Consider the following 20261-nt stretch of genomic DNA (forward strand, 5'->3'; position numbering starts at 1 on the left):
TCTCTATTTATATAACTGTGAATTTATCCCTCACAGAAAGGGGTGAAGAAGGCACAAGGGAGGTATAGGTAGGGGGTCTCAAATGAGGAGGATTATTTTTACCAACCTAAGCAAATCTTTGTAATTACGAGAGATTAAACACTCAAGATTTAGCCAGACATGGTGTGCTAAAAAGATGGCTGACTTAGAATCAAAAAGCTTTTTGAAACCAGTGTTGTACTGTTTAACTTGTCTATTTTATGAGATGTTTTCCCAAAAAAATGCTTCAACAACCACAGGGCAGAAGTTAATGGGCACATTTCCCTTTTATTATTAGCATGTAGGTTTGTGCTGTAGCTAATATAACACAGAGTACGGCACATGATGATGGGCTGTTTTGTTATTCACATGATGTTTATTTATTTCCATTGTCTTGGACTTTTTTTCTATAAACATGACACATTTGTTTCTAGTATTTTATCATTCGTATAAACACAACTATACAGACTAATTCCAGTTAAGTAAATATAACTAAAGCTACACATTTCTCTGGATAATAAATTATTCTGTACACTTTTATATTTTGATTATTTTATGTTACTAGCTAATTTTTCAGGTTCTTTTTATATGCTTTGACACAGAAAACCCCTTTTTCATACTGTCTCCCATTAATGATTACTGCTTTGTGCCAAAACAAATTCCTTGTATGTCCAAAAACGTACTTGGCAATAAAGCTTTTCTGATTCTGATTCTGATTTAATAAATCGTTCTTCTTTAACTCTAATTACATTTAAAAACAATGCTATTTATTGATTGTGATCCATAAAATTAATTAAGGTAGAATTACCAGTTAATTATTGTGAGATTTTTTTTCTAAGTATTTGTAAGCACAAAAGACTGACTTGTGCATGTTTGTGATGATGTTGCAACATTCTCACAATGATTGCTTTTCCTGGAGTTTAATGGGAAAATAAAATGTACTTGTTTGTGTGAATAAATGCTCAGAAAACCTGTTCTTCCTGAGATTGTTGCATCTGACAGTAAATGACTTATTTAATAAATATGTCTTGAAACATTCTTATTATAGCCAATAAAACTTAGAGTTCTGAATTGAATTAATCAGCTAATGCAATAAAAACTTGCTTCACACAATTTAAACCCAAAAATAAATATAATGTATTTGTTTAGCAAATAATTCATTATTGCTTTCTGTTTGATGTGCTAAATGTCTTGGTTCTGAAGTAAAAGCCAGAGTATTTTATCGTGTCTTTGCATAAACATTAACAATATTGATCAAATCAAGTGTGTAGGCGTATCTGCTTTGTTCTTTGAGTCTTAACAGAAATATCATTCAAATTGTACTCACGTCAAATCATGGACCATATTGCCCTCTTCTGTTTAAATAATGGAATAATGTGTACAACATGAAGTGGTATTTTTCCTACTTTTAAAAGTTTCGTATTATTAGTAGCCACATAAATTTGCTGACACATGTATGTTCCATCAATACAACAAATATGTATGTGGTCGGAAGCTGGCCAGGGGTGTTAATGTCATAATAATTAGTGGCTTTAAAAGGGTTTTTTGAACTGCTCTATTTGCAGGGCTGAACAAATATAATAAATAAAAACATAAATAATTTGTAAAAACAAGAATTAGTTTCACAATTTTGATTTTCTTGTGTTAAGTTTTTCTGAACCACACAGATCCAAATGTATTCATACAGGCTTAAATAAATATACGCCTCCTATTTGCTCATGTGTCTCTTAAGAAATTACACCTTAACTACACTGTTATTATTGCCACCAATAAGCTTCTGGCATAATTCCGGCTGGAAACTCATTCTGACAGAATTGGTAGGGATCATTGAAATTTGTTGGTTTCCTTGCAAAAATATTTTCTAAGCATAGTCCATAAAATCTAATAATATTGAAATCAATAGAACCTTATTACCAAAGCTTAATGTTAGCTTGCTTTATCCATTCCAATTTGATGCATGTTTTTCTGTTGCATGTTTTCATTCATTTTTCTGTTGGAACACCCAAATGTCCAAGTTTCAAGCATCTAGTTGTAGATTAGAGACGAAGATGATTTCGAGGAACTTGGAAGAAGTCCTCCTTTTTCATTATTCCCTACACTGTTTGTAATGCACCAATATCCATGAAGATGAAACAGTCCCTCAGCATGAAACCACCTCCACCATGTTTGGAATTTGGCTCACTAATCTTTACTGCCCTAAAAATGTCTCTTGTCATTATGTCCAAAAAGCTCAGACGTTTTCTCCACTAACCATAACCATCCTGAAGGAGAAAGGTTACCAATTTTCAGGTGTCAATTCTGGAGCAGATGCTTCTTTTGGTTGGCACCCTTGTAGTCCATAGTGATATCAAATAGGCTTGACTGTGGACAGTGACACTGGTGTGTCAGCTATTGCCAGTTCATGGCAGGCCTTAGCTGTGGTGGTTATCTCAACCTGTTTCTGCTAAACATTGTGAAAGAGGTGAAACATCCCAGTAACTTTGAATCCGCAGTTGTTTTGAATTGCATCTGAAACCCTTTCCAAATGTGTTTACCATTACTGCTCTCTGTCTTAGATCTTCAATCAATTCCTTGAACGTTTTCTTTATTTTATGAGTTGTTCATCAATCTAATGATTGCTGTCAAACAAATCATTTTTATGCTTGCACAGAGAAATTACCAGTTGTGGTCAGTCTGGATCAGTAATCAGAAACAGACCTTGGATTTATTAAGTTAAAGAGATTCTGAACCTTTCAACACCACTTGGTAAAAGATATAGGTGAATGTATTTGACCATATACAGTATAATGTTGACCTTGTGTGTATTAGAGAAAATAAGTTCAATCAGGTCAAGTTCACATCAAATTATGACAAATTCAGTCTAACTTATTTGATCGGGTATAATTCACTCCAGAAGGTTGCCATCACATGAAAAGTAAAACCTCTGGTTAAATGCACAGCCTAATGACTGTGTTTCTTTTGCCTTATAAACTGTATGACTTAGGTCCAAAGTTGTGGTTCTCCTTCCACAAGCTTTTCACAATAGTTTCCTGGAATTCTGGCCCATTTCTCCTGACAGAAGCTGATTCAGGGTTGTAGGATGCCTTGCATTCACACACATCCTCAGCTCTGGCCACACATTATAAATGAGACAGAGATCAGGACTTTGTGATAGCCACCCAACAACATGGACTTTGTTGTCTCTTAAGCACTTGATAACTATCCTTTCGAAGATCCCAAGCTTTAACATATTTTACTTAAATGTTTCCACATAAGGTTCTTCGTGATAGAAACTATTTTGTGAAGTGCACCTGTCCCTGCGACATGAAGATACACCCACAACATGATGCTGCTACCTCTAAACATTTGGGATGGTGTTACTTAGGCTTGCAAGGTTTCCCATTTTTCCTTTAAACGTAATGATGGTCATTATGGCCAAACATAAATTTGGTCATAATGTTTAGTTTCATCAGACCACAGGACATATCTCTAAAATTAAGAACATTACCTCTATGTGCATTTGCATTTTGGTGTAATGGCTGAAAAGCAGCACAGGACTTTTTTTTCTCTGTGGATAATAAAACTCTTAACAGCCCTGGCATTTTTACAATGTATTTTTCTTTTTTCTTGGCTTAATATGCAGATTTTGCACTAAAACACGATTATTTCTGCAGGACAGAACACATCTCATTCCTGAACAGACATTCCTATGGTATTTATACTGCCATATTGTTTAAACAGACAAACATGGCAGCTTCAGGTATCTGGGAATTGTACCCTAGGATTAACCTGATTTTTAGAGGTCCTGTTCTCTCCCGATATCTTATCTGATTTATTTTGATTTTCCCACACAAGGAAGAAGTGTATTAGTGGTGTGTCTCCGATTAAATCAGATTTTTCAATGGCATCATCATCATCATCTGGGCTTTCCCAAATTGTTTGAAGGTATAGTAATTTTAGAGTATGTAAACGTCTGGCTTTGAAGAATGTAATAAAAAAAACTATTATGGGTGTTTTAGTACAAAAATCTGGTTTAAACTGTATGAAACTGAATTTGAATTTGTCTATATAATTATAGCTGGATTGTATTGGTCTGATTTTATTATATATTTCTGGATATTAATTAGACCTGTTTATCTTTTTAAGTGTCATAATTTGTTGTGAATCTGTGCTATACAAATAAAAATATACTGAACCATAAATAATTTGTTTAGATTAGATATACAAAAACAGTCTATGGTTTAGAAATCATATTGTGATTCTGATCTGTTTTTGTAAACCAAAAAGCTGGACTAGAAAATCAAAATTTCCCAATTTTACTTATAAATGACGAATCGACAAAGATTCTTATTAGTAAAGTCAACTGCGCTTTTGAAATCCCAGCTATTTTTTTGACGGTCCAAAGATTAAAAAAAAGATAGATAAAAGATATTACAATACATAACATGATAGTGCAGATTCCCAGACTGTTTTTCCATGAGGCTATTTCCAATGATATGAAGAGCTACCAGAAAATCAGGACTGGATTTACTAAGGAAGTGTCCATTTGCAATAATAAGAAATGTTTGAACCGTGTGTTGCAATAATGGCATTTTCTTTAAATGGGATTTGACTGGTCTGTACAGTGATGCATGTGCGGTTTGCTTTATTAGTCGTTTTTACTTAATTGTACCTCAGACAAAGCTTTTGTCACTTCTCACGGCAGTACACAAAAACCGAAACGGCGTTTTTTGCTCGGACGGGATTTCAAAGAACCATGCTACCCCTTCCACTTGACAGCCCGTGCTTTTCATCCAGCTTGGATTTCAACTGTTCCAAATACATGGGTTCAAAATATCTCAACATTATAAAACTGGAACATAATATATTTACAACCACTTTGAAACACAGTGTAATTCACTGACACTGAGGCCTAATGAGGAAAATGAGACCTGCCTGTGAGTATTTGTTTTAAGTTGTACTGTATCTTTAAAACACGATAAGCCCGCCTATTTCAAGTGTGGCTCTTTTATTGTGCATTTTGATTGGGTAAAACCGCACCCCTGTCAAAGGGGTTTGGCCTTTCATTGGTGGAGGACTTGTCGTCATTTGTGACTCTCGCGGTACTGCGACGTGAAGATGGCGGCCGAACTGGTGGAAGCGATGGTAGGTAAAGCTTGGTCGGCTTTGGCTTGATGGGAAACGGCCACGGGAATATGAGCTGAAAGTCACTCCGGCTGTGGGTTAACCGGGGCTCGCGTATAGATATGTTTAGGTGTATACATTTCTACAAATTTGGCGTACCGAAACCACGACGAAAAAAACTAGCTTGTGGGGCTAACAAAGCTAGCCTGCTAGGTTATGTTAACCAGGCAAGTGCTTGGTTGAGTTAGCATCATGCTGTGTCTGGAAGGAACCGATAATGAATGAGACTACACTTCAAAGATACACATACTTCATAAGACCTCATTGGTAATATAAATATTTATATATATTTATATTTATTTATTAGTTAACTTCTTGGTTTTTAGAGCCGACCACCTGTCAAAATGATTGAATGCTGACAGGCTAGTCTCTAGAGAGGCAGACCCCCTGACTGCCACGCTATTGATGCTGAGCACTTTGCTTTCTAAAAGAAAGCAAAGAACAACCGAATTGTGCCTTTTTCAATCTAGGCGTAAAGCAGTCGTCCACTCGTGTCCAAGAGAACACTGGCAGACAAAGCAGTAGCATGTCAGGTTGAAAACAGTGTTTTAGTCGCGCTTGATGCTACTTTGAATAGACATGCTCCGTTAGGCTGTTTATTTTGGTCTAATGTTCCGTGTTCTCTGCTGACATGTTTATCACACTATGAGATCAACAAACGAGAACTATCACTATAGGTAATCACGACCTTATAATAGGTTCGGGAACATTTTCTAGTAGCATTGGATGTCAAAACAAAACAGTTGTTCTGATGAAATGAAAAAACGTTGAATTTATACACACCTCATATTTCTAAGATTTAAAATAGATCTGCAGCGTATTAAAAGCAGCTGTTATAGGATACTTTATTCCCCAGTTTACATTTAAAACCTGCTAAAACCTTGTGAATCAGAACCACCAACAGTAAAAGCTTTAATTTAAAATGGTTTTTTTTAGATATTGCCTTGAAAGGTTTACCTACTTATGTTTAAATGTTCTGACTTTTTAATGGTCTGAATAAATGGCAGTTTGTTGATTTTTAATAGGCATTTTATTCATGCTGTTTTCTGTAGTGTTGTATTTTAACCTATAAAATGGTTACACAGAATATTCTGCCTTGAAGCAAGAAGGCATTGTGCTTGCATTCTTCTTTTAGTAAAATTGAATACATTTTAAAACTTAGAGGAAAAAAAATGTTTCCAGTTTTGCATGGAAATTGTGCGGCTAATAAGAAGATGCTCATATTTCAAAAAAGTGATGTCTGCCTTATAGATAGTTGATAACATGAACGTACAGACTATTTGGTTGGTTTTAAAAGCTTCTCTTCGGGTGAGTTAGATCCTGTCTTGTTTGGCCAAACTGGAGCAACATAACCCCCCCGCTGTGTTGCTAACAGGAAGAATAAAAGAAAAAAGACACAATATTTTGGGTAGGTTTACATTGTTGTTGAGGAGACAGCACAGCCAGTAGCATAATCACAAATCAAATAATTGGAGCTCGGAAAGGAGCTCCAATTAATTGACTTGCTGATAATAGCATACCTGAACTACATTTTTAAAAAAGCATGTTTGCCAAAGCTGATTAATACATTGCATATTTTTTTAAGGGGCTCTCAAGTTGATAAAAGTTTGATTTTTAATTTACAAATGAATAATAACTGATTTCTCATGTTGCTTATCCTTAATTTGATTTAGCGGTATATGCACCTTGTGGCCCTTCATTCTTTATGAGAATCGGAAACCTTTATTAGTCTCTTTAAGAGCATCCTGTTCACATTTTACGGTCCCCAGACATATAAATAAATCTCACACATTGTGATCTCAGCAGCAGCATTCTGGCTGCCTTCAATGGGCGTAGCATGTAGGATCAACAAGCATCAAATACATTTATTAGTCCCGTGCCTGAAGGGATAAATACATTTGAACACCTGTTCGTTTTTGATGAGGAAACATAAACAGGGTGCCTAGAAGGCATCGAGAAAATCTGCCCAGAAGGATATCTAATGATTAGGGATTTAGCTTTTTTTGAATGCATGGTTCTCCCGTGGTCTGTCCAGGCTTTTTAAATATGTATATGAACTTTGAGCAGATTTACACAATGTTGTGGTGACTATTCCTATGTCTAACTTGCAGACCTTTAAACTAGCATGTAAGGGGAAAAACATATTTTCAAGAAAGAGAAGTGCAAAAATACAAAGATGTGCGTTTGGGAAAAGAAAAAGGTTTTAGTCTTTGCAGCAGGTGGATAAATTGTTCGAGTTCAATAAAGTATACAATGTTTACATCAAACTTGACTTTTGCATCAAAGGAGCTGTTTTTCATTTTTCTTCATACTGTAAATATAAAACAATGTTTATAAGAATTAAAAAACGCTACTGCCCCACAGTTGCACATGGTGCAAAGGTATTGTTTTTGCCTGATAACCAGAACAGTTTTATTAACAATTCAACCAAGTTCAAAATAAACTTCAGAAACAACATTTTTTTTTAAATAATTTGATCATACATTTGTATGAATTAAAAAAAAAAAGTAAGCTCTGCATTAAAACCGCATGTCTCGCATATGAATTTTCATGTCAGACCATTTTGGCCGTTGTCTCAAAAAGATGCAAAAGTCCTCCTGTGTGATGCTATTGAGATACCTTAATGTGGTCCAGTGATAGTATTTATTAAAATTTTTAAAAAACGCATGTTTCCATCAAAGTGATCGTGCTTCCCATTAGTTCTGTGTTGGACCACGTTTGTGCACCCTACAACAACGTTGTTATGTTTAGTTAGGACTTGGAGATCAAAGTTCGTGATGCTTTATGGTGTTCTTAATTAATTTTCCCCATTTGTAAACGTAAATTGCCACCTTAATGAGCTTTTTATGGTTTTGTCTCGTCTTCCCTTTAGAACATGGTGAAAAGTTTCCGGGTCTCAGACCTACAGACGCTGCTGGCCTCAATGGGTCGCAGCAAAAGTGGTCTGAAGCAGGACCTTGTGGGGCGTGCGCTGAGGCTAGTGCAGACCGAGTACAGTCCGGAGCTCTTGAAGAATGTCCGGCAGCTTTACGAGTCGCGTTTCCCCAAATCAGCTGCTTGGCTGCCGGCGCGACGTCCAGAGGGCGTCCCAGTGGCGTACTCCTCCCTCAGCTCCTCCCCGTCATTGACCTCACAGGGCGCAGACTACCTCAACGGGATTTCCAAACCGCTCCATGCACCTGCAGCAGAGGTCAGGCTGGTCCCTCTGCCCTTCTACCAAACCTTAGAGACACTTCTGCCACCAACAGAGCTAAGTGAGTGCAAACCGAGTGCATACATTTAGGTTTAATTTCTTTTGTATTTGTTCTTCGTGCTTCTTTTTTTGTTGATTTGTGTGTACCTTTGTTTTTACAGTTGCCCACAACAGTGAGAAATTACAGGACAGTCAGTGCATCTTTGAGTTAACACCAAGCCAAGCAGACCAGATCCGAAATGCAAGGTGATAACTCAGTGATGTCCTGTTAGATTTGCAATTTTCTAAACTGCTTGCTTTTACAAGTATGTTTAATTTAAATTGTGTGTCTATCCAGTGAGCTTCGTCCAGGGATCCGATCAGTCCAAGTGGTCCTCAGGTGAGTTTCCAGATATTTTATCGTACATTTAGTTTAGGTTTCGTTTTTTTCTTTTCTTTTTTTTTTCTTGCTCGATTTATTTGTTTGTTTAGTTTTTTTAAACCCTGATTTCCTTAGATGGTCATTCATACTGATGTACTTTCTCTGTCATGCAGAATCTGTTACTCAGACCCTATCGGTGTTCAGGAGGACCAGTATCCCCCCAACATTGCTGTCAAAGTCAACCAGTCCTACTGTCATGTGCCCGTAGGTTGATTCACTCTGATACATGCTGGTGTTTCAGGAAAGCAAACTAAAGCTCTTCATACTTTTAACCGTTTACTGTTATTTACTGGTAAATCGTGACCTCTGTGTATTAAGGCTGATCTTATAATACAACAGGCCAGGTTTGACTCCAGCCTGGGTCAGGTTAGCTCAGTTATGGAGAAAACCATAATAATGATCAGTTTGGTCAAGATTACTGATTGAGTTTAGAAATATACTGCATCTATTCAAATAAAAAAGTATTTTTATTATTATTTTTTCCCAAAATTCTGTTTATATATTCCTGAATTTCCCTTTTGCCGTCAGAACTGACCTATTTTTTGGTGTCATAGCTTCAGTGAGGTCTTAGATAAATTTATACGTACAGATTTTGGTCAATATTCACATGATAGCTTCACACTGTTGATGCAGATTTGTTAGCTGCACATCCATGATATAAATCTCCTTTATTACTATATCCCAAAGTTGTTCTGTTGGATTAACATCTGGTGGCTTTGCAGAGTGCTGGAGCACACAAACCAGTTTGGGATTATTTGAGCTTTATGAGTGACGGACATAGTCTTTAATAATGCGCAGTTACACGGTGCCGTTTCAACAATGTTAAGTTGTGTTAAAAAACATAAAAGTGTCCCAAGAAAATATTCTCCAAACCATTACACCAGAATCGTTAAAACAAGTGGTTATGAGATACTGTTGCCTTTCTGTCATCTTGGACCAGTTTGCTCATTCTTCTCTGAAATCAACGAAGCATTTACAGTACAGACCAAAAGTTTGGACACACCTTCTCATTCAAAGAGTTGTCTTTAATTTCATGACTATGAATATTGTAGCTTCATACTGAAGGCATCAAAACTATGAATTAACACATGTGGAATTATATACTGAACAAAAAAGTGTGAAACAACTGAAAATATGTCTTATATTCTAGGTTCTTCAAAGTAGCCACCTTTTGCTTTGATTACTGCTCCACACACTCTTGGCATTCTGTTGATGAGCTTCAAGAGGTAGTCACCTGAAATGAAGCTACAATATTCATAGTCATGAAAATAAAGAAAACTCTTTCAATGAGAAGGTGTGTCCAAACTTTTGGTCTGTACTGCACCTCCGCACAACTGCTGCTAACTGGAAATCCTCTCGTTGCTCTGACATTTATTCAAAACCAGACTGGCTGTGCTTGAGAATCTCAGTAGTTTAGTAGTAGAGCTGCCTAATATATCAAATGGCAATCGTCATTGCACTATCAATGTTGAGATAATTTCGGGATGGATACCGTTTTTCAAGAGCCATGCATCCAGACTCTGCATAGCAATAATATATTTGGTGAAGTAGAAGGTCTCTAACTGCCATTAATGCCAATGTCAGATATATATTTTTAATTGGCTGAGATGCTAAAGCTCAGAGATTGTGATGATAGAAAATGTGTTTAATTATAATTGTTTTTGTCATTGCCATTTTCAACAATAGTATCGCCATTACATGTTTTTCTGCTGTTGCCCGTCTGGCACCAACAACTGCTTAGTTTAACTTCATCAAGCGTTCCTTTAAATGCATCCAGTTGCTGCCATGTGATTGGCTGATTCGCTTTTTTGTGTTCTCAAGCAATAGAATAGGTGTGCATAATAAAATGGCCAGTCAGCCATCTGTGAGAATGCCTTTTGAAAATTAAAATGCTTTAATTAAAGAGATTTATGCATCAGTACTTCAAAAATGTTCAATTTCTTCAGATTTAGGTCAAATATGTTTAAGATTTGCTCTTTTTAAATTGTTTTATTGCAAACAATTCTGATTGAACGTGAGCCTAAATATGTTATTTTCCACTCTTTCTCTCTCTGTGTGTGTGTGTGTGTGTGTGTGTGTGTGTGTGTGCGCGCGCGCAGGGATATTACCCCTCTAACAAGCCTGGAGTTGAACCTCGTCGTCCTTGTCGTCCCATAAATATCACTCCCTGGTTGCATCTCTCAAGCGTCCCCAACAGAGCCGCCATCACCTGGGGGAACTTTGGCAAGGTCAGACTCAGATGCTGCATCTCTTATCTGCATGTCACAGCAAGCGCAGCAGGAGAGCAAATCTAACGGAATCCATAGTGCACCAAGCATGCTGGGACTTGTAGGTTCTTAACTGTTGTGTCATAAAACCCTTTTTAGATTCCATCTTGTAGTTGGCTTCCAGGTGATCTGCAGAAAAACAGATCTATCCATCCTCTTAATTAGAAAAGGTTTAATAGAACAACTGCTCCATTACTTTTTATTACCTTGTTTTGTTTGAAACACACCATCCATTTTGTTTTTAGCCTAAACCTTTTATTGCACAACCCACCTAGTAGGTCTGAGTGCAGAGGTTTGTTTTCCTAAAAGAGGAGTTAGGATTTTACTTTGTCTTTTTTGCTTGTTTTTCTGCACAAGTGGCACGCATTTACTTTTACAATTTTCTTAATATTTCAAAAAATGTATATTAAAATATGTAGAATATATTTAAAAATGTGAAATAATAAAAGCGTGCCTCCTGTAATAAAAGCAACATCATCTTGTCTCAATCTGGGTAGTTCTACTTTTATCTTTGAATACCTTTGTCAAACACAAAAAGCCAAGTTTTGTTTGACATCTGACTGCTGTCTGTGCGTAGTTTTTGGTGGCGGACGTCTTGAAAGCTGAGGTTGTAAATCTGTGTTTTCAGCGTTACTCTGTGGCGGTGTATTTGGTGAGGGTCTTCACAGCAGCAGACCTTTTCAACCGGCTGAAGCTGTGCTCGGTCGAGAGCGCAGAGCGCTGTCGTGAACGCAGTAAGTGGAAAACGTGCAGATTTCATAAAAATGACTTTTGGTATTTAAGAGTTTCTGCCTCATTGGATTTTAAATATTTTTCTACTATTTACCACCAGTCCAAGATAAGCTTCGCTTTGATCCAGAGAGTGAAATTGCAACCACAGGCCTCAGAGTTTCTTTAATCTGTCCAGTAAGTACAACAAGAAAATTAATCACGTATGTTAAGGGATTTTAGGTTTCAAAAAGTTGTTTAATTTGCACCATCCTTATCCTCTTTCAACACCCAGCTGGTGAAGATGCGGCTCGGTGTGCCATGCCGAGTTTTAACCTGCGCCCACCTTCAGTGTTTCGACGCAGTTTTCTTCCTGCAGATGAATGAGAAGAAGCCTACATGGACCTGCCCCGTGTGCGACAAGCCAGCTCCATTTGAACTGCTCACAATCGATGGGTAAGGGAACATGCTCAGTCTTTCCTCCCTAGCACAATCTCTGACAATCTACATAAATTTAGACCAGCTTATTAAAGCTGCAGCATCCCTGTTCTTCTCTTTATATCCACTAAACAGGACTGCTCAGGTAATCTGGGTAGACTTAAAGATTTAAAGAAGAACTAAACCCCAAATCATTTTTTTCTGCTGATAAATTGTATAAATTGGTCCTTACTGTGCAAGTTTTTACATTTTCATGTAAACTTGTTTAAATCTGCAATATTTTTCCTAAAACAATCTTAGTGCTGCCGTTTTTGGGTTGAACGGTGGCTATTGAAGTTATATTTTCCTATTGGTTCAAACTGTACAGCTTAGTACATGTCTACAGCCCACATGTGGCTCTGAAACCCCTCAAGTTTAGGTCTTAATAAGTTTGAACTGAAATAAAATAAAAAAGAACAATGTTCTTGATTAAGAATACAATTATTCTGCAGAGGTTTATGCACTGTTGTCTGTATTTCTGCACAGAATCTATACAACAGAATGACTAATTTTCTTATTCTCTGCAAACTGTTTACTTTTAAAGCAGGTTATCTTTTTCTTGAATTTCCATTAATATGAAAACAGATTTATTTGGCTTCAATAGTCTCTTTAATTCCTTGTAAATAGAACAAAAAATCGTGATTATTTAATTACATGGTTTAACAAAGTTTTATATAGAATATACTTCTAAAACTTTACAAGTTCATATCGAACCTCCATCATTTTATTGTCCCCAGATCTTAATGCAACGTCGGACAACCGTTATTTGTAATTAACTGTAACTAATTAACTGTAACGTAAAACCGTTCAACCAACGATTCACGTTAATGAAAGGCTGAACTCATCGTTTGCATGGGAGATATTTTATATCACACTGAGACTCATTGTACTGGAATTTTAATACAACCGTCGTTTTTATAATTTATTTGTTTTCTCATTCAGTTCCTTTCGTCAATTTATCATCTTACATCATATTCTGTGGTTTGGAAACTATAAACTGGAGTGAGTCATTAGGAGGTGAATCGATTCCTACCGACTTGGTGTTTGCTGCTATTGCCCATAATGCAGAGATACCCAACCATAACCCAAACAATTCACAGATTTTATTAATAATGTCATTTAGCAAAGAAGATTAAACTAGGGATGGTTGGCCGGTGAGTACAGCAACATTTCAGAACAAAAAGCACTTTAACCATCTGTCAAGCAAGGCGGTGGAGAGCTGGTGATTTGGGCTTGTTTTACAACCCCAAGACCTGGACACCTGGCAGGCATGGAGTCAGCCAGGAAATACTTTCAATACCAAAGTGTCTTAGTGTCAAATATGAGGCTATCTGTCAGACAAGCTGTAGCTTGGCCTGAATTGAATTGGATTACGTGAAAACATGATTACTGTTTTACAGTAGTCGGGTAAAATACGGGAAATGTGTTCGCTAACCTCCCCCCCCCCCTTCAAACAAGGTGGACCAAAACTTTTTCTCCACAGTCCCATTTATCTGGCAGCAGCGTTTCTAAATTCGCCTGAACGTTTCATTGGTAAGGTATCAGTTCAGTGGTAAGAATGTAAGAAAATAAGCTCATAAAAAAAATATAATTTAACAAATCTTTTGATCCACTTCAGTTTTGGGCATGTAATGTCCTGCAGATTCTAGCCGCTTTAGCGGCTCTTCTTTGCTTTCTCAGAGACTGAAAGCATTGTGCTACATTTTGGCTGTGAGGTGTTTTTGCATTCCTTGGAACTAGCTTGGAAAGTCCCCATCTTTTAACGTTTTGAAGACATCTTTTTTTCCAACCGAAGATCTCACAGGTATCTAGGATGAAATTTTCCATCGACAGATAAATGGGTTGGATTCATTGTAGCTTGTTTTATGTTATGATGGTTAGACATTTTTAAATGGGAAAGCTTGGAGGAAACACAAAGGAAGTAAATGTGTAGCCCTTCTTGTTGCTTGTATCTGAGTTGGAGCTCTTTTTATGTATGTAGCGTGTTTTATGAGGTGCTTCACACCGGCTCCGTCTGTTTCAGGTTATTATCCGAGATTCTCAAAGAGACGAGTGAGGACATCGAGGAGATAGAGTACCTAACAGACGGTTCCTGGCGACCAATCAGAGATGACAAGGAGAAGGACAGGGAAAGGGAACGAAGCAACACACCAGAGTACCCTGTTGTTGATATATGTACGTAACTAACCCTGTTCTTCCGTGCCCTTTCATTCTAAATGTTTGCATGCAGTGCCTTGTAAAAGTATTCATACCAATGAACTTTTTCACATTTTGTTGTATTACAGCCACTGTACTGCATGGTATTCTATTAGGATAGTAGGCAATGACAGCACTAAATAGCAAATAATTGTAAAGTAAAAGACTAGGCTTTCCCAATGTTAACTCTGGTGGAGCTGCAGAGATCCACAGCTCAGGTGGGAGAATTTGTCAACTACAAGTACAGCTAAAACAAACTGGAATATCGCGAAAAAGTTTTTGTCACTCATTTCCAAAAGTGAAACTCATAGGTTTTATATATATATATATTCACCACACAGAGTGAAATATGTCGAGCCTGTATTTGTTGTAATTTTGATGATAATGAAATGCTTAAATGCCTTGTCTCAGAACATTTTGTGTAAAAGTAATAACATAATCCTAGAAAATGATTGGAAGGAAAAAATTTTGTAGGAAAAGGTGCAAACAAAAAAGCTAAATCCATTTAATAACTTGAGGGGGTCACTACACACAAACATATCCTACAGATGCATCGTGTCAAGCCACTGCTGAACCAGAGACAACTTCAGAAGCATCTTATCTGGACTAAGGAGAGAAAAAAATGGACCGTTGCTCAATGATGCAAAATCTTCCTCTCTGTTGAAAATATAGTTTGTATTTCATTTGGAAACCCGGGTCCCAGAACCTAGAGGAAGAGTGGAGAGGCATTGAATCCATGTTGCTTAAAGTCCAGTGTGACGTTTCCACAGTCAGTGGTTATTTAGGGTACCATGTCATCTGTTGGGCCAAGTCCACTGTGTTTTCTTAGGCCCATAGTTTTCTAAAGTCCATAGTCAACAAAGACATCTACTAGGACATTTTAGAGCACTTTATGCTTCCTTATACTGACAAGCTTTTTGGAGATGCTGATATTATTTTCCAGCAGGACTTCACACCTGCACATACTGGCAAAGGTGCCAAAAGCTGGTCCAGTAACCATGATGTTCCTGTGCTTGATTGGTCAGCAAACTGGTCTGACTTAGAAAATATATGGAGTATTGTCAAGAGGAAGATGAGAGACACCAGGCCCACCAATCCATCTAGATGACCTGAAGGCCTCTATCACAGCAAGCTGGACTCCTATTACACCTCAGGAGAAATACAGGCTGATCACTTCCATGTCACACCGCATCGATGCAGTATTTCATGCAAAAGGAGCCCAAGCAAGCAATAGATGTGCTTGAACTGTTTTTTGAAGAAGACCGGGCTAATATTTCAGTCTCTATATGTACAAAGCTGTTAGAGGCTTACCCTTGACAGGCTTGCAGCTGTAATTGCAGGTGGTTCTGCAAAGTATTGACACTGGGGAACTGAATGCAAATGTATAAAACACAGTTTAACTTTTAGACAACCATGTGTCTCTCTACAATGATGCACTACTTTGTGCTGGTATGTCACGTGAAATCTGAATAAAATACATTTGAAGTATATGTGAGAAAGTTTTCAGGATTATAAAAACTTTTAAAAGCACTGTATACCCTTTTTCTCTGCATCTAATAAAATCTGAGTTCTTTTCTCAGGCATTCCTGAAGCAAACGGACATTCGCCGGCCCACAGCAGCACCAGTCTGTCCGGTAGGTCCGGAAGCGGTTCTGTGGGGATGTCTGGGGTCACAGGAGGACCTGCAGCGGCGCCGGGAGGAGGGGTAGTGGTAGATCTGACTCTGGACTCCTCCTCAGAGGAGGAAGGGGGCGGGGCTGGAGGGGACAGTGATGACACAGAGGACAGCGCCGACAGTCCCGCCCCCAAAAGGGGCCGATACAACTACGACAAGGACCTGGTCACAGCATACTGACCCCGCAGCTCTGTCCCTCCTCACAGACTGGCACACGGAGACACAGATGGCAGGAAGGGGGCTTAAAATTTTGAGGACAGGAACACAGTAACCCTCTAGATGCAACGGCTCTCTCTGATCCCAGAGCATCGGAGCCTTTTAGCAGCTCTAGTTTGATTTCAGACAAAACAAAAAACTCAAACATGTCTGTCAGTGACTGTGAGCAGGAGTCCTCTTTGTTCTGCACATCTCTGAAGGCAGCTCTGTTTGCCATGGCACCACCTTGCAGTGAGCATCTGTGCCGTCCTAGAAACACTGACTGGATTGAGCACCAACCTCCACCTCAGTCGTTTTTCCCCCTCTCTTTTTAGACTCCTCCTTTCTCACCATCTCTTTGTATAGACTCGAACTTACTGGCTCCTTTAACTGTGGGCGTTCAGTGTTTGCATCTGGTTTTTGTCACATTGTTTAGGAACTTGCAGTTTGAAAACAGAGGCTTCTCAGTAGCTTTTGGATGAAAGGGGAGAAAAAAAAAACAAAATAAGGCATGAAAATTTTGAAGTACAAAGAAAAAAAATACTTTACAAACCCTGGGAATCTTTGATGGATTGATTTGAAACCTTGAGTTTTCATTAGTTTTGGACACCTCGTCGGCTTTCAATAGTTATTTTGTCCTAAAGAGAACCTACCTCAGTCATTAAACACTTAGCAGACTGGCCAGGAAGTTGGTTTGAAAGAAGTGGATGTTTGAGAGTTTCTAAATCCAATTTTACACTGGAGATCTTTTTTTCTTGCCTTAAGAGTTTATTTCCTTTGCTCCATGCAGACCTGTTCCCTCGGCAGCAACAATGAAGCCCACTTGATAGCAGGTTAATGGTGGTTATAAACCAAGCTAAGATTTGTAAGAGAAATAATGCTGCTCTGCAAAAACAAATGGCTAATATTAAGAATTTGTTAAATATGTTTGGGTATTACAAATTATACATCAAAATGACTGTACTGGTACTGTTCCAAAGCAGAAACAGTCGCTGGTTATGGGCTTTTGATGCCTTTCTGTTGTTTTTTTTAAGTGGCAGAGATTTGTTCCCCTTATTTTTTATGGCCATTAGAGGAAGTCAGAAGGCCAGAGCTCAGTTTGGTGTTTTATTGGATTCATGCTGAAAGTTTTACATCAGAAAAAGTAACAGGACGGGGTGTTGAAGTGCTGATAACCTTTGGGCTTGGATTGGAATTATTTATTTGAGTTTTATTTTTTATTTGTTTTACAGTTACTGGTTAGTTGCATAACATTTAGCTTGAGCTTTTGCTGTTACTTGCAGCGGCATCTGCACTTGCAGGGGTTTTGCTGTTTGCAACCAATACCTTCAGGGTTGGTGGCTCTACTTCTTTAGATGAAGAACGCTAGCTGGATCAAAGCTTCACCTCCCTGATCTGGACACAGAGGATCCTGTTTGAATCGGACAGCTGCTTCCTCCTGCCCCACCCCTCTCTCTCAGGCTGTTATCCTACATGAGGTTGTAACTATTAGCTGGAGTATAATCAGACCTTATTTGCTGCATTCTCAAGACTCCGAGTCTGCACTAGTGTAAATATTTGATGCCTGCCTCCCAGATAAAGACACTCGGTCTAGATATGCAGGCTGCCGATTTATTTCATGTGTAAAAAAGTGTTACTAGAGATCTGCTTTCATGTAATACTTTGAAATCTTTTTTTTGTTTAAAAGACTCTTGTGTAGCGAGTATTAAACAGAGACTTTCAAACCAGTCCTCCTATAATATTACTCTAGGAATCAGAAAAGGAGTCTGCAAGAGCAGCAGTCCTGCTTCGCTTTGTGGCGGTTCTGTTCGGTCCAGTTCTGCAGGGTGTGCTTTCCTTTAGTTTCAGTTTAAACAGATTGATCTTTTGGTTTTCTTTTTGCCTTGTTCAGATGCACTGCATTTACACAATGATTTGGGGCCTCCGAAGCTGGTGCATCCTCTGAGCAGATGACTTGAGAACCTAATTAATTCAGATCTTGTCTTCCATTTTTCCCTCCTAACCTTAACTGCATGGGACATGGATATCATGGATTAATATTTTGGTAATCCACCCAAAACCGATGGCCACTTTGCCTGTAAAACTGAACATGGTGTTCCATGAAAGGGGCTTTGAAGCATAATGGAGAGCTCTCATACTGGTCTTTAACTTGGAAATTGTAATTTATCCACACCTAAAAATGAGCTTTGTTTTGGGTTGTTTTTTTTTGGGGGGGTTTTTTTGTGAGGGGGATCTCTGACTTCTCGTGGGCTTATGGTAAAAGACGAGGTGGTGTGGGTTGCTACTGTGGAACTGAGCCACTAAGTGTTTGCATTTAGTTTGAAAGCTAGAGACGGCTGAGGCTCTGTTCTCTGTAGTGGCATCTATGCTTCATATAAAAATTCATAAGATAGCACGGCAGAGGCTTACAATCCATGATGTAATTTTTTTTTTTATATGTTCCTATTAAGACAATAAAATTAAATAATATTTTATTAAGCCTTGAATTGCCTTGAGTTCTTCTAGGCAAGTAGACAATAAGAAGCTGTTGAGTGCAGCGCCACTGGACTCCTAATGCCGCTGAGCACCGAGAAGACCGGCTAAGGTGGGTTTTTTTCTCTGTACCAAATGCACAGATGTGGGGACACGTTTGTTGCCTGTCAAGGATGAAACTGTAAAATTGGAAACGGTCGTATTCTAACAGCTGTTATTGATGTGTTGAATTAATTAAAATCAGTTCTTAAGAAATGCGTCTGGTTGTTATTTGTAAAAAACTTGTGAATGTATTAACATGAATGCCTTACTTTTATTTTTAATATCCATAACTAATGAGTTGGTGGCTTGCAATAGTATTTACAATTTCTCCATGGCTGGTTTTTCCTGACCTATCTGGTCTTAATGAGACCAAAGAACAGCTACATTTACAGTGAGAATAGATTACTCCGATGTTGGCTTTCTTTACTACTTCTGAAGGCTGATGGTTATAGTGGGTTATATTCAATAGTTTGATTACAAGAGGCGCAGCACAAATTCATGGCACACTTTCCAGATGTTTGTAAACAATGCTGAAAAGCATGAATCATTTTCCCTTCCCCTCCATTGTCCCTCTGTTCTGGAATGGGTCTTCCATCCACTATGACAGCGCCAGTAATGAAGTACTAAACTTGGATTGTAAATGTAAAGCACCTACTTCCCCGCTGTTGCCAGAGGGAGGCAGTAATGTGCTTTAAATGTACTGACGTAAGTGGTGGGACTTCCGGCTCCTTTCCGCGACCCGACTAGTTTGGGTCATCTGACTATTTCTGCTTTGAATTCAGTAGAACTTTTAGATTTGACGATTTAGCCAGCTTTTGTTTGTCCAAAACAATTATACTTTAAAAGCTGAGTTGCCCTAAAAATACCTACCTGAAAAATAAAAAATAAATGTGTACGGGAAAGAAAAAAGTGGAACTTTTTGAAAGGTGAGCATTTTCTCACATCTGTTTTAAAACTAACACAGCATTTCAGGAAAAAGACTATTATACCAACTGTCAGATCTGGTGTTGTGATCGTCTGTGGCCGTTGTCCTGGGTAAGGCCTCGGATGGCTTGATGGAACCATGAATTCTGTTCTTGCAGAAAATCCTGAAGAAGCATCCATTTCTGACCTTAAACTCAAGTCCATTTGGGTTATTCAACAGGACAGTGACCCAATGCACTCAAGCAGATCTCTTTAAATGGCTAAAAAAGCATTGGACAATATTAAGATTTGGGGGTGGCTAGAGATCAACTCAGGTGCTGTGGCTTGACCCTAAACAGCCCCCTCTGTAAGCTCTTCCAGACTGTTGACAGCCACCAGTCTGGAAAAGGTAATGATCTGATCTTAAATTTCTATAGACTGGGATGTGTTGCTCTTTGATATATTTTGACCTGCTTCATGCTGTCAGACAGGTTCTGTTTCAAGTGACTTCTTGATTCTACAGGTCTGCCA

General features: G+C 38.2%; 1 protein-coding gene across 2 annotated transcripts; it reads left to right on the forward strand.

The window, feature by feature from the left end:
* The first annotated feature begins 5079 nt into the window (after window positions 1-5079).
* Window positions 5080-19040, forward strand: pias4a (protein inhibitor of activated STAT, 4a). Of its 2 annotated transcripts, none has more exons than XM_047375526.1 (11): window positions 5080-5142; window positions 8054-8435; window positions 8536-8620; window positions 8712-8753; window positions 8909-8999; window positions 10895-11023; window positions 11691-11796; window positions 11895-11968; window positions 12066-12226; window positions 14271-14422; window positions 16024-19040. In XM_047375526.1, exons 1-11 carry the CDS (start codon window positions 5116-5118, stop codon window positions 16296-16298), a joined length of 1524 nt encoding a protein of 507 aa, XP_047231482.1. In that variant the 5' UTR covers window positions 5080-5115; the 3' UTR covers window positions 16299-19040. The 2 variants fall into 2 exon arrangements, with proteins under 2 accessions (XP_047231482.1, XP_047231483.1); XM_047375527.1 differs by lacking the exon at window positions 5080-5142 and adding an exon at window positions 5210-5448.
* Window positions 19041-20261: the final 1221 nt, after the last annotated feature.

Source organism: Girardinichthys multiradiatus, chromosome 9 (genome assembly GCF_021462225.1).
Source record: "Girardinichthys multiradiatus isolate DD_20200921_A chromosome 9, DD_fGirMul_XY1, whole genome shotgun sequence".
NCBI lineage: Eukaryota > Metazoa > Chordata > Actinopteri > Cyprinodontiformes > Goodeidae > Girardinichthys > Girardinichthys multiradiatus.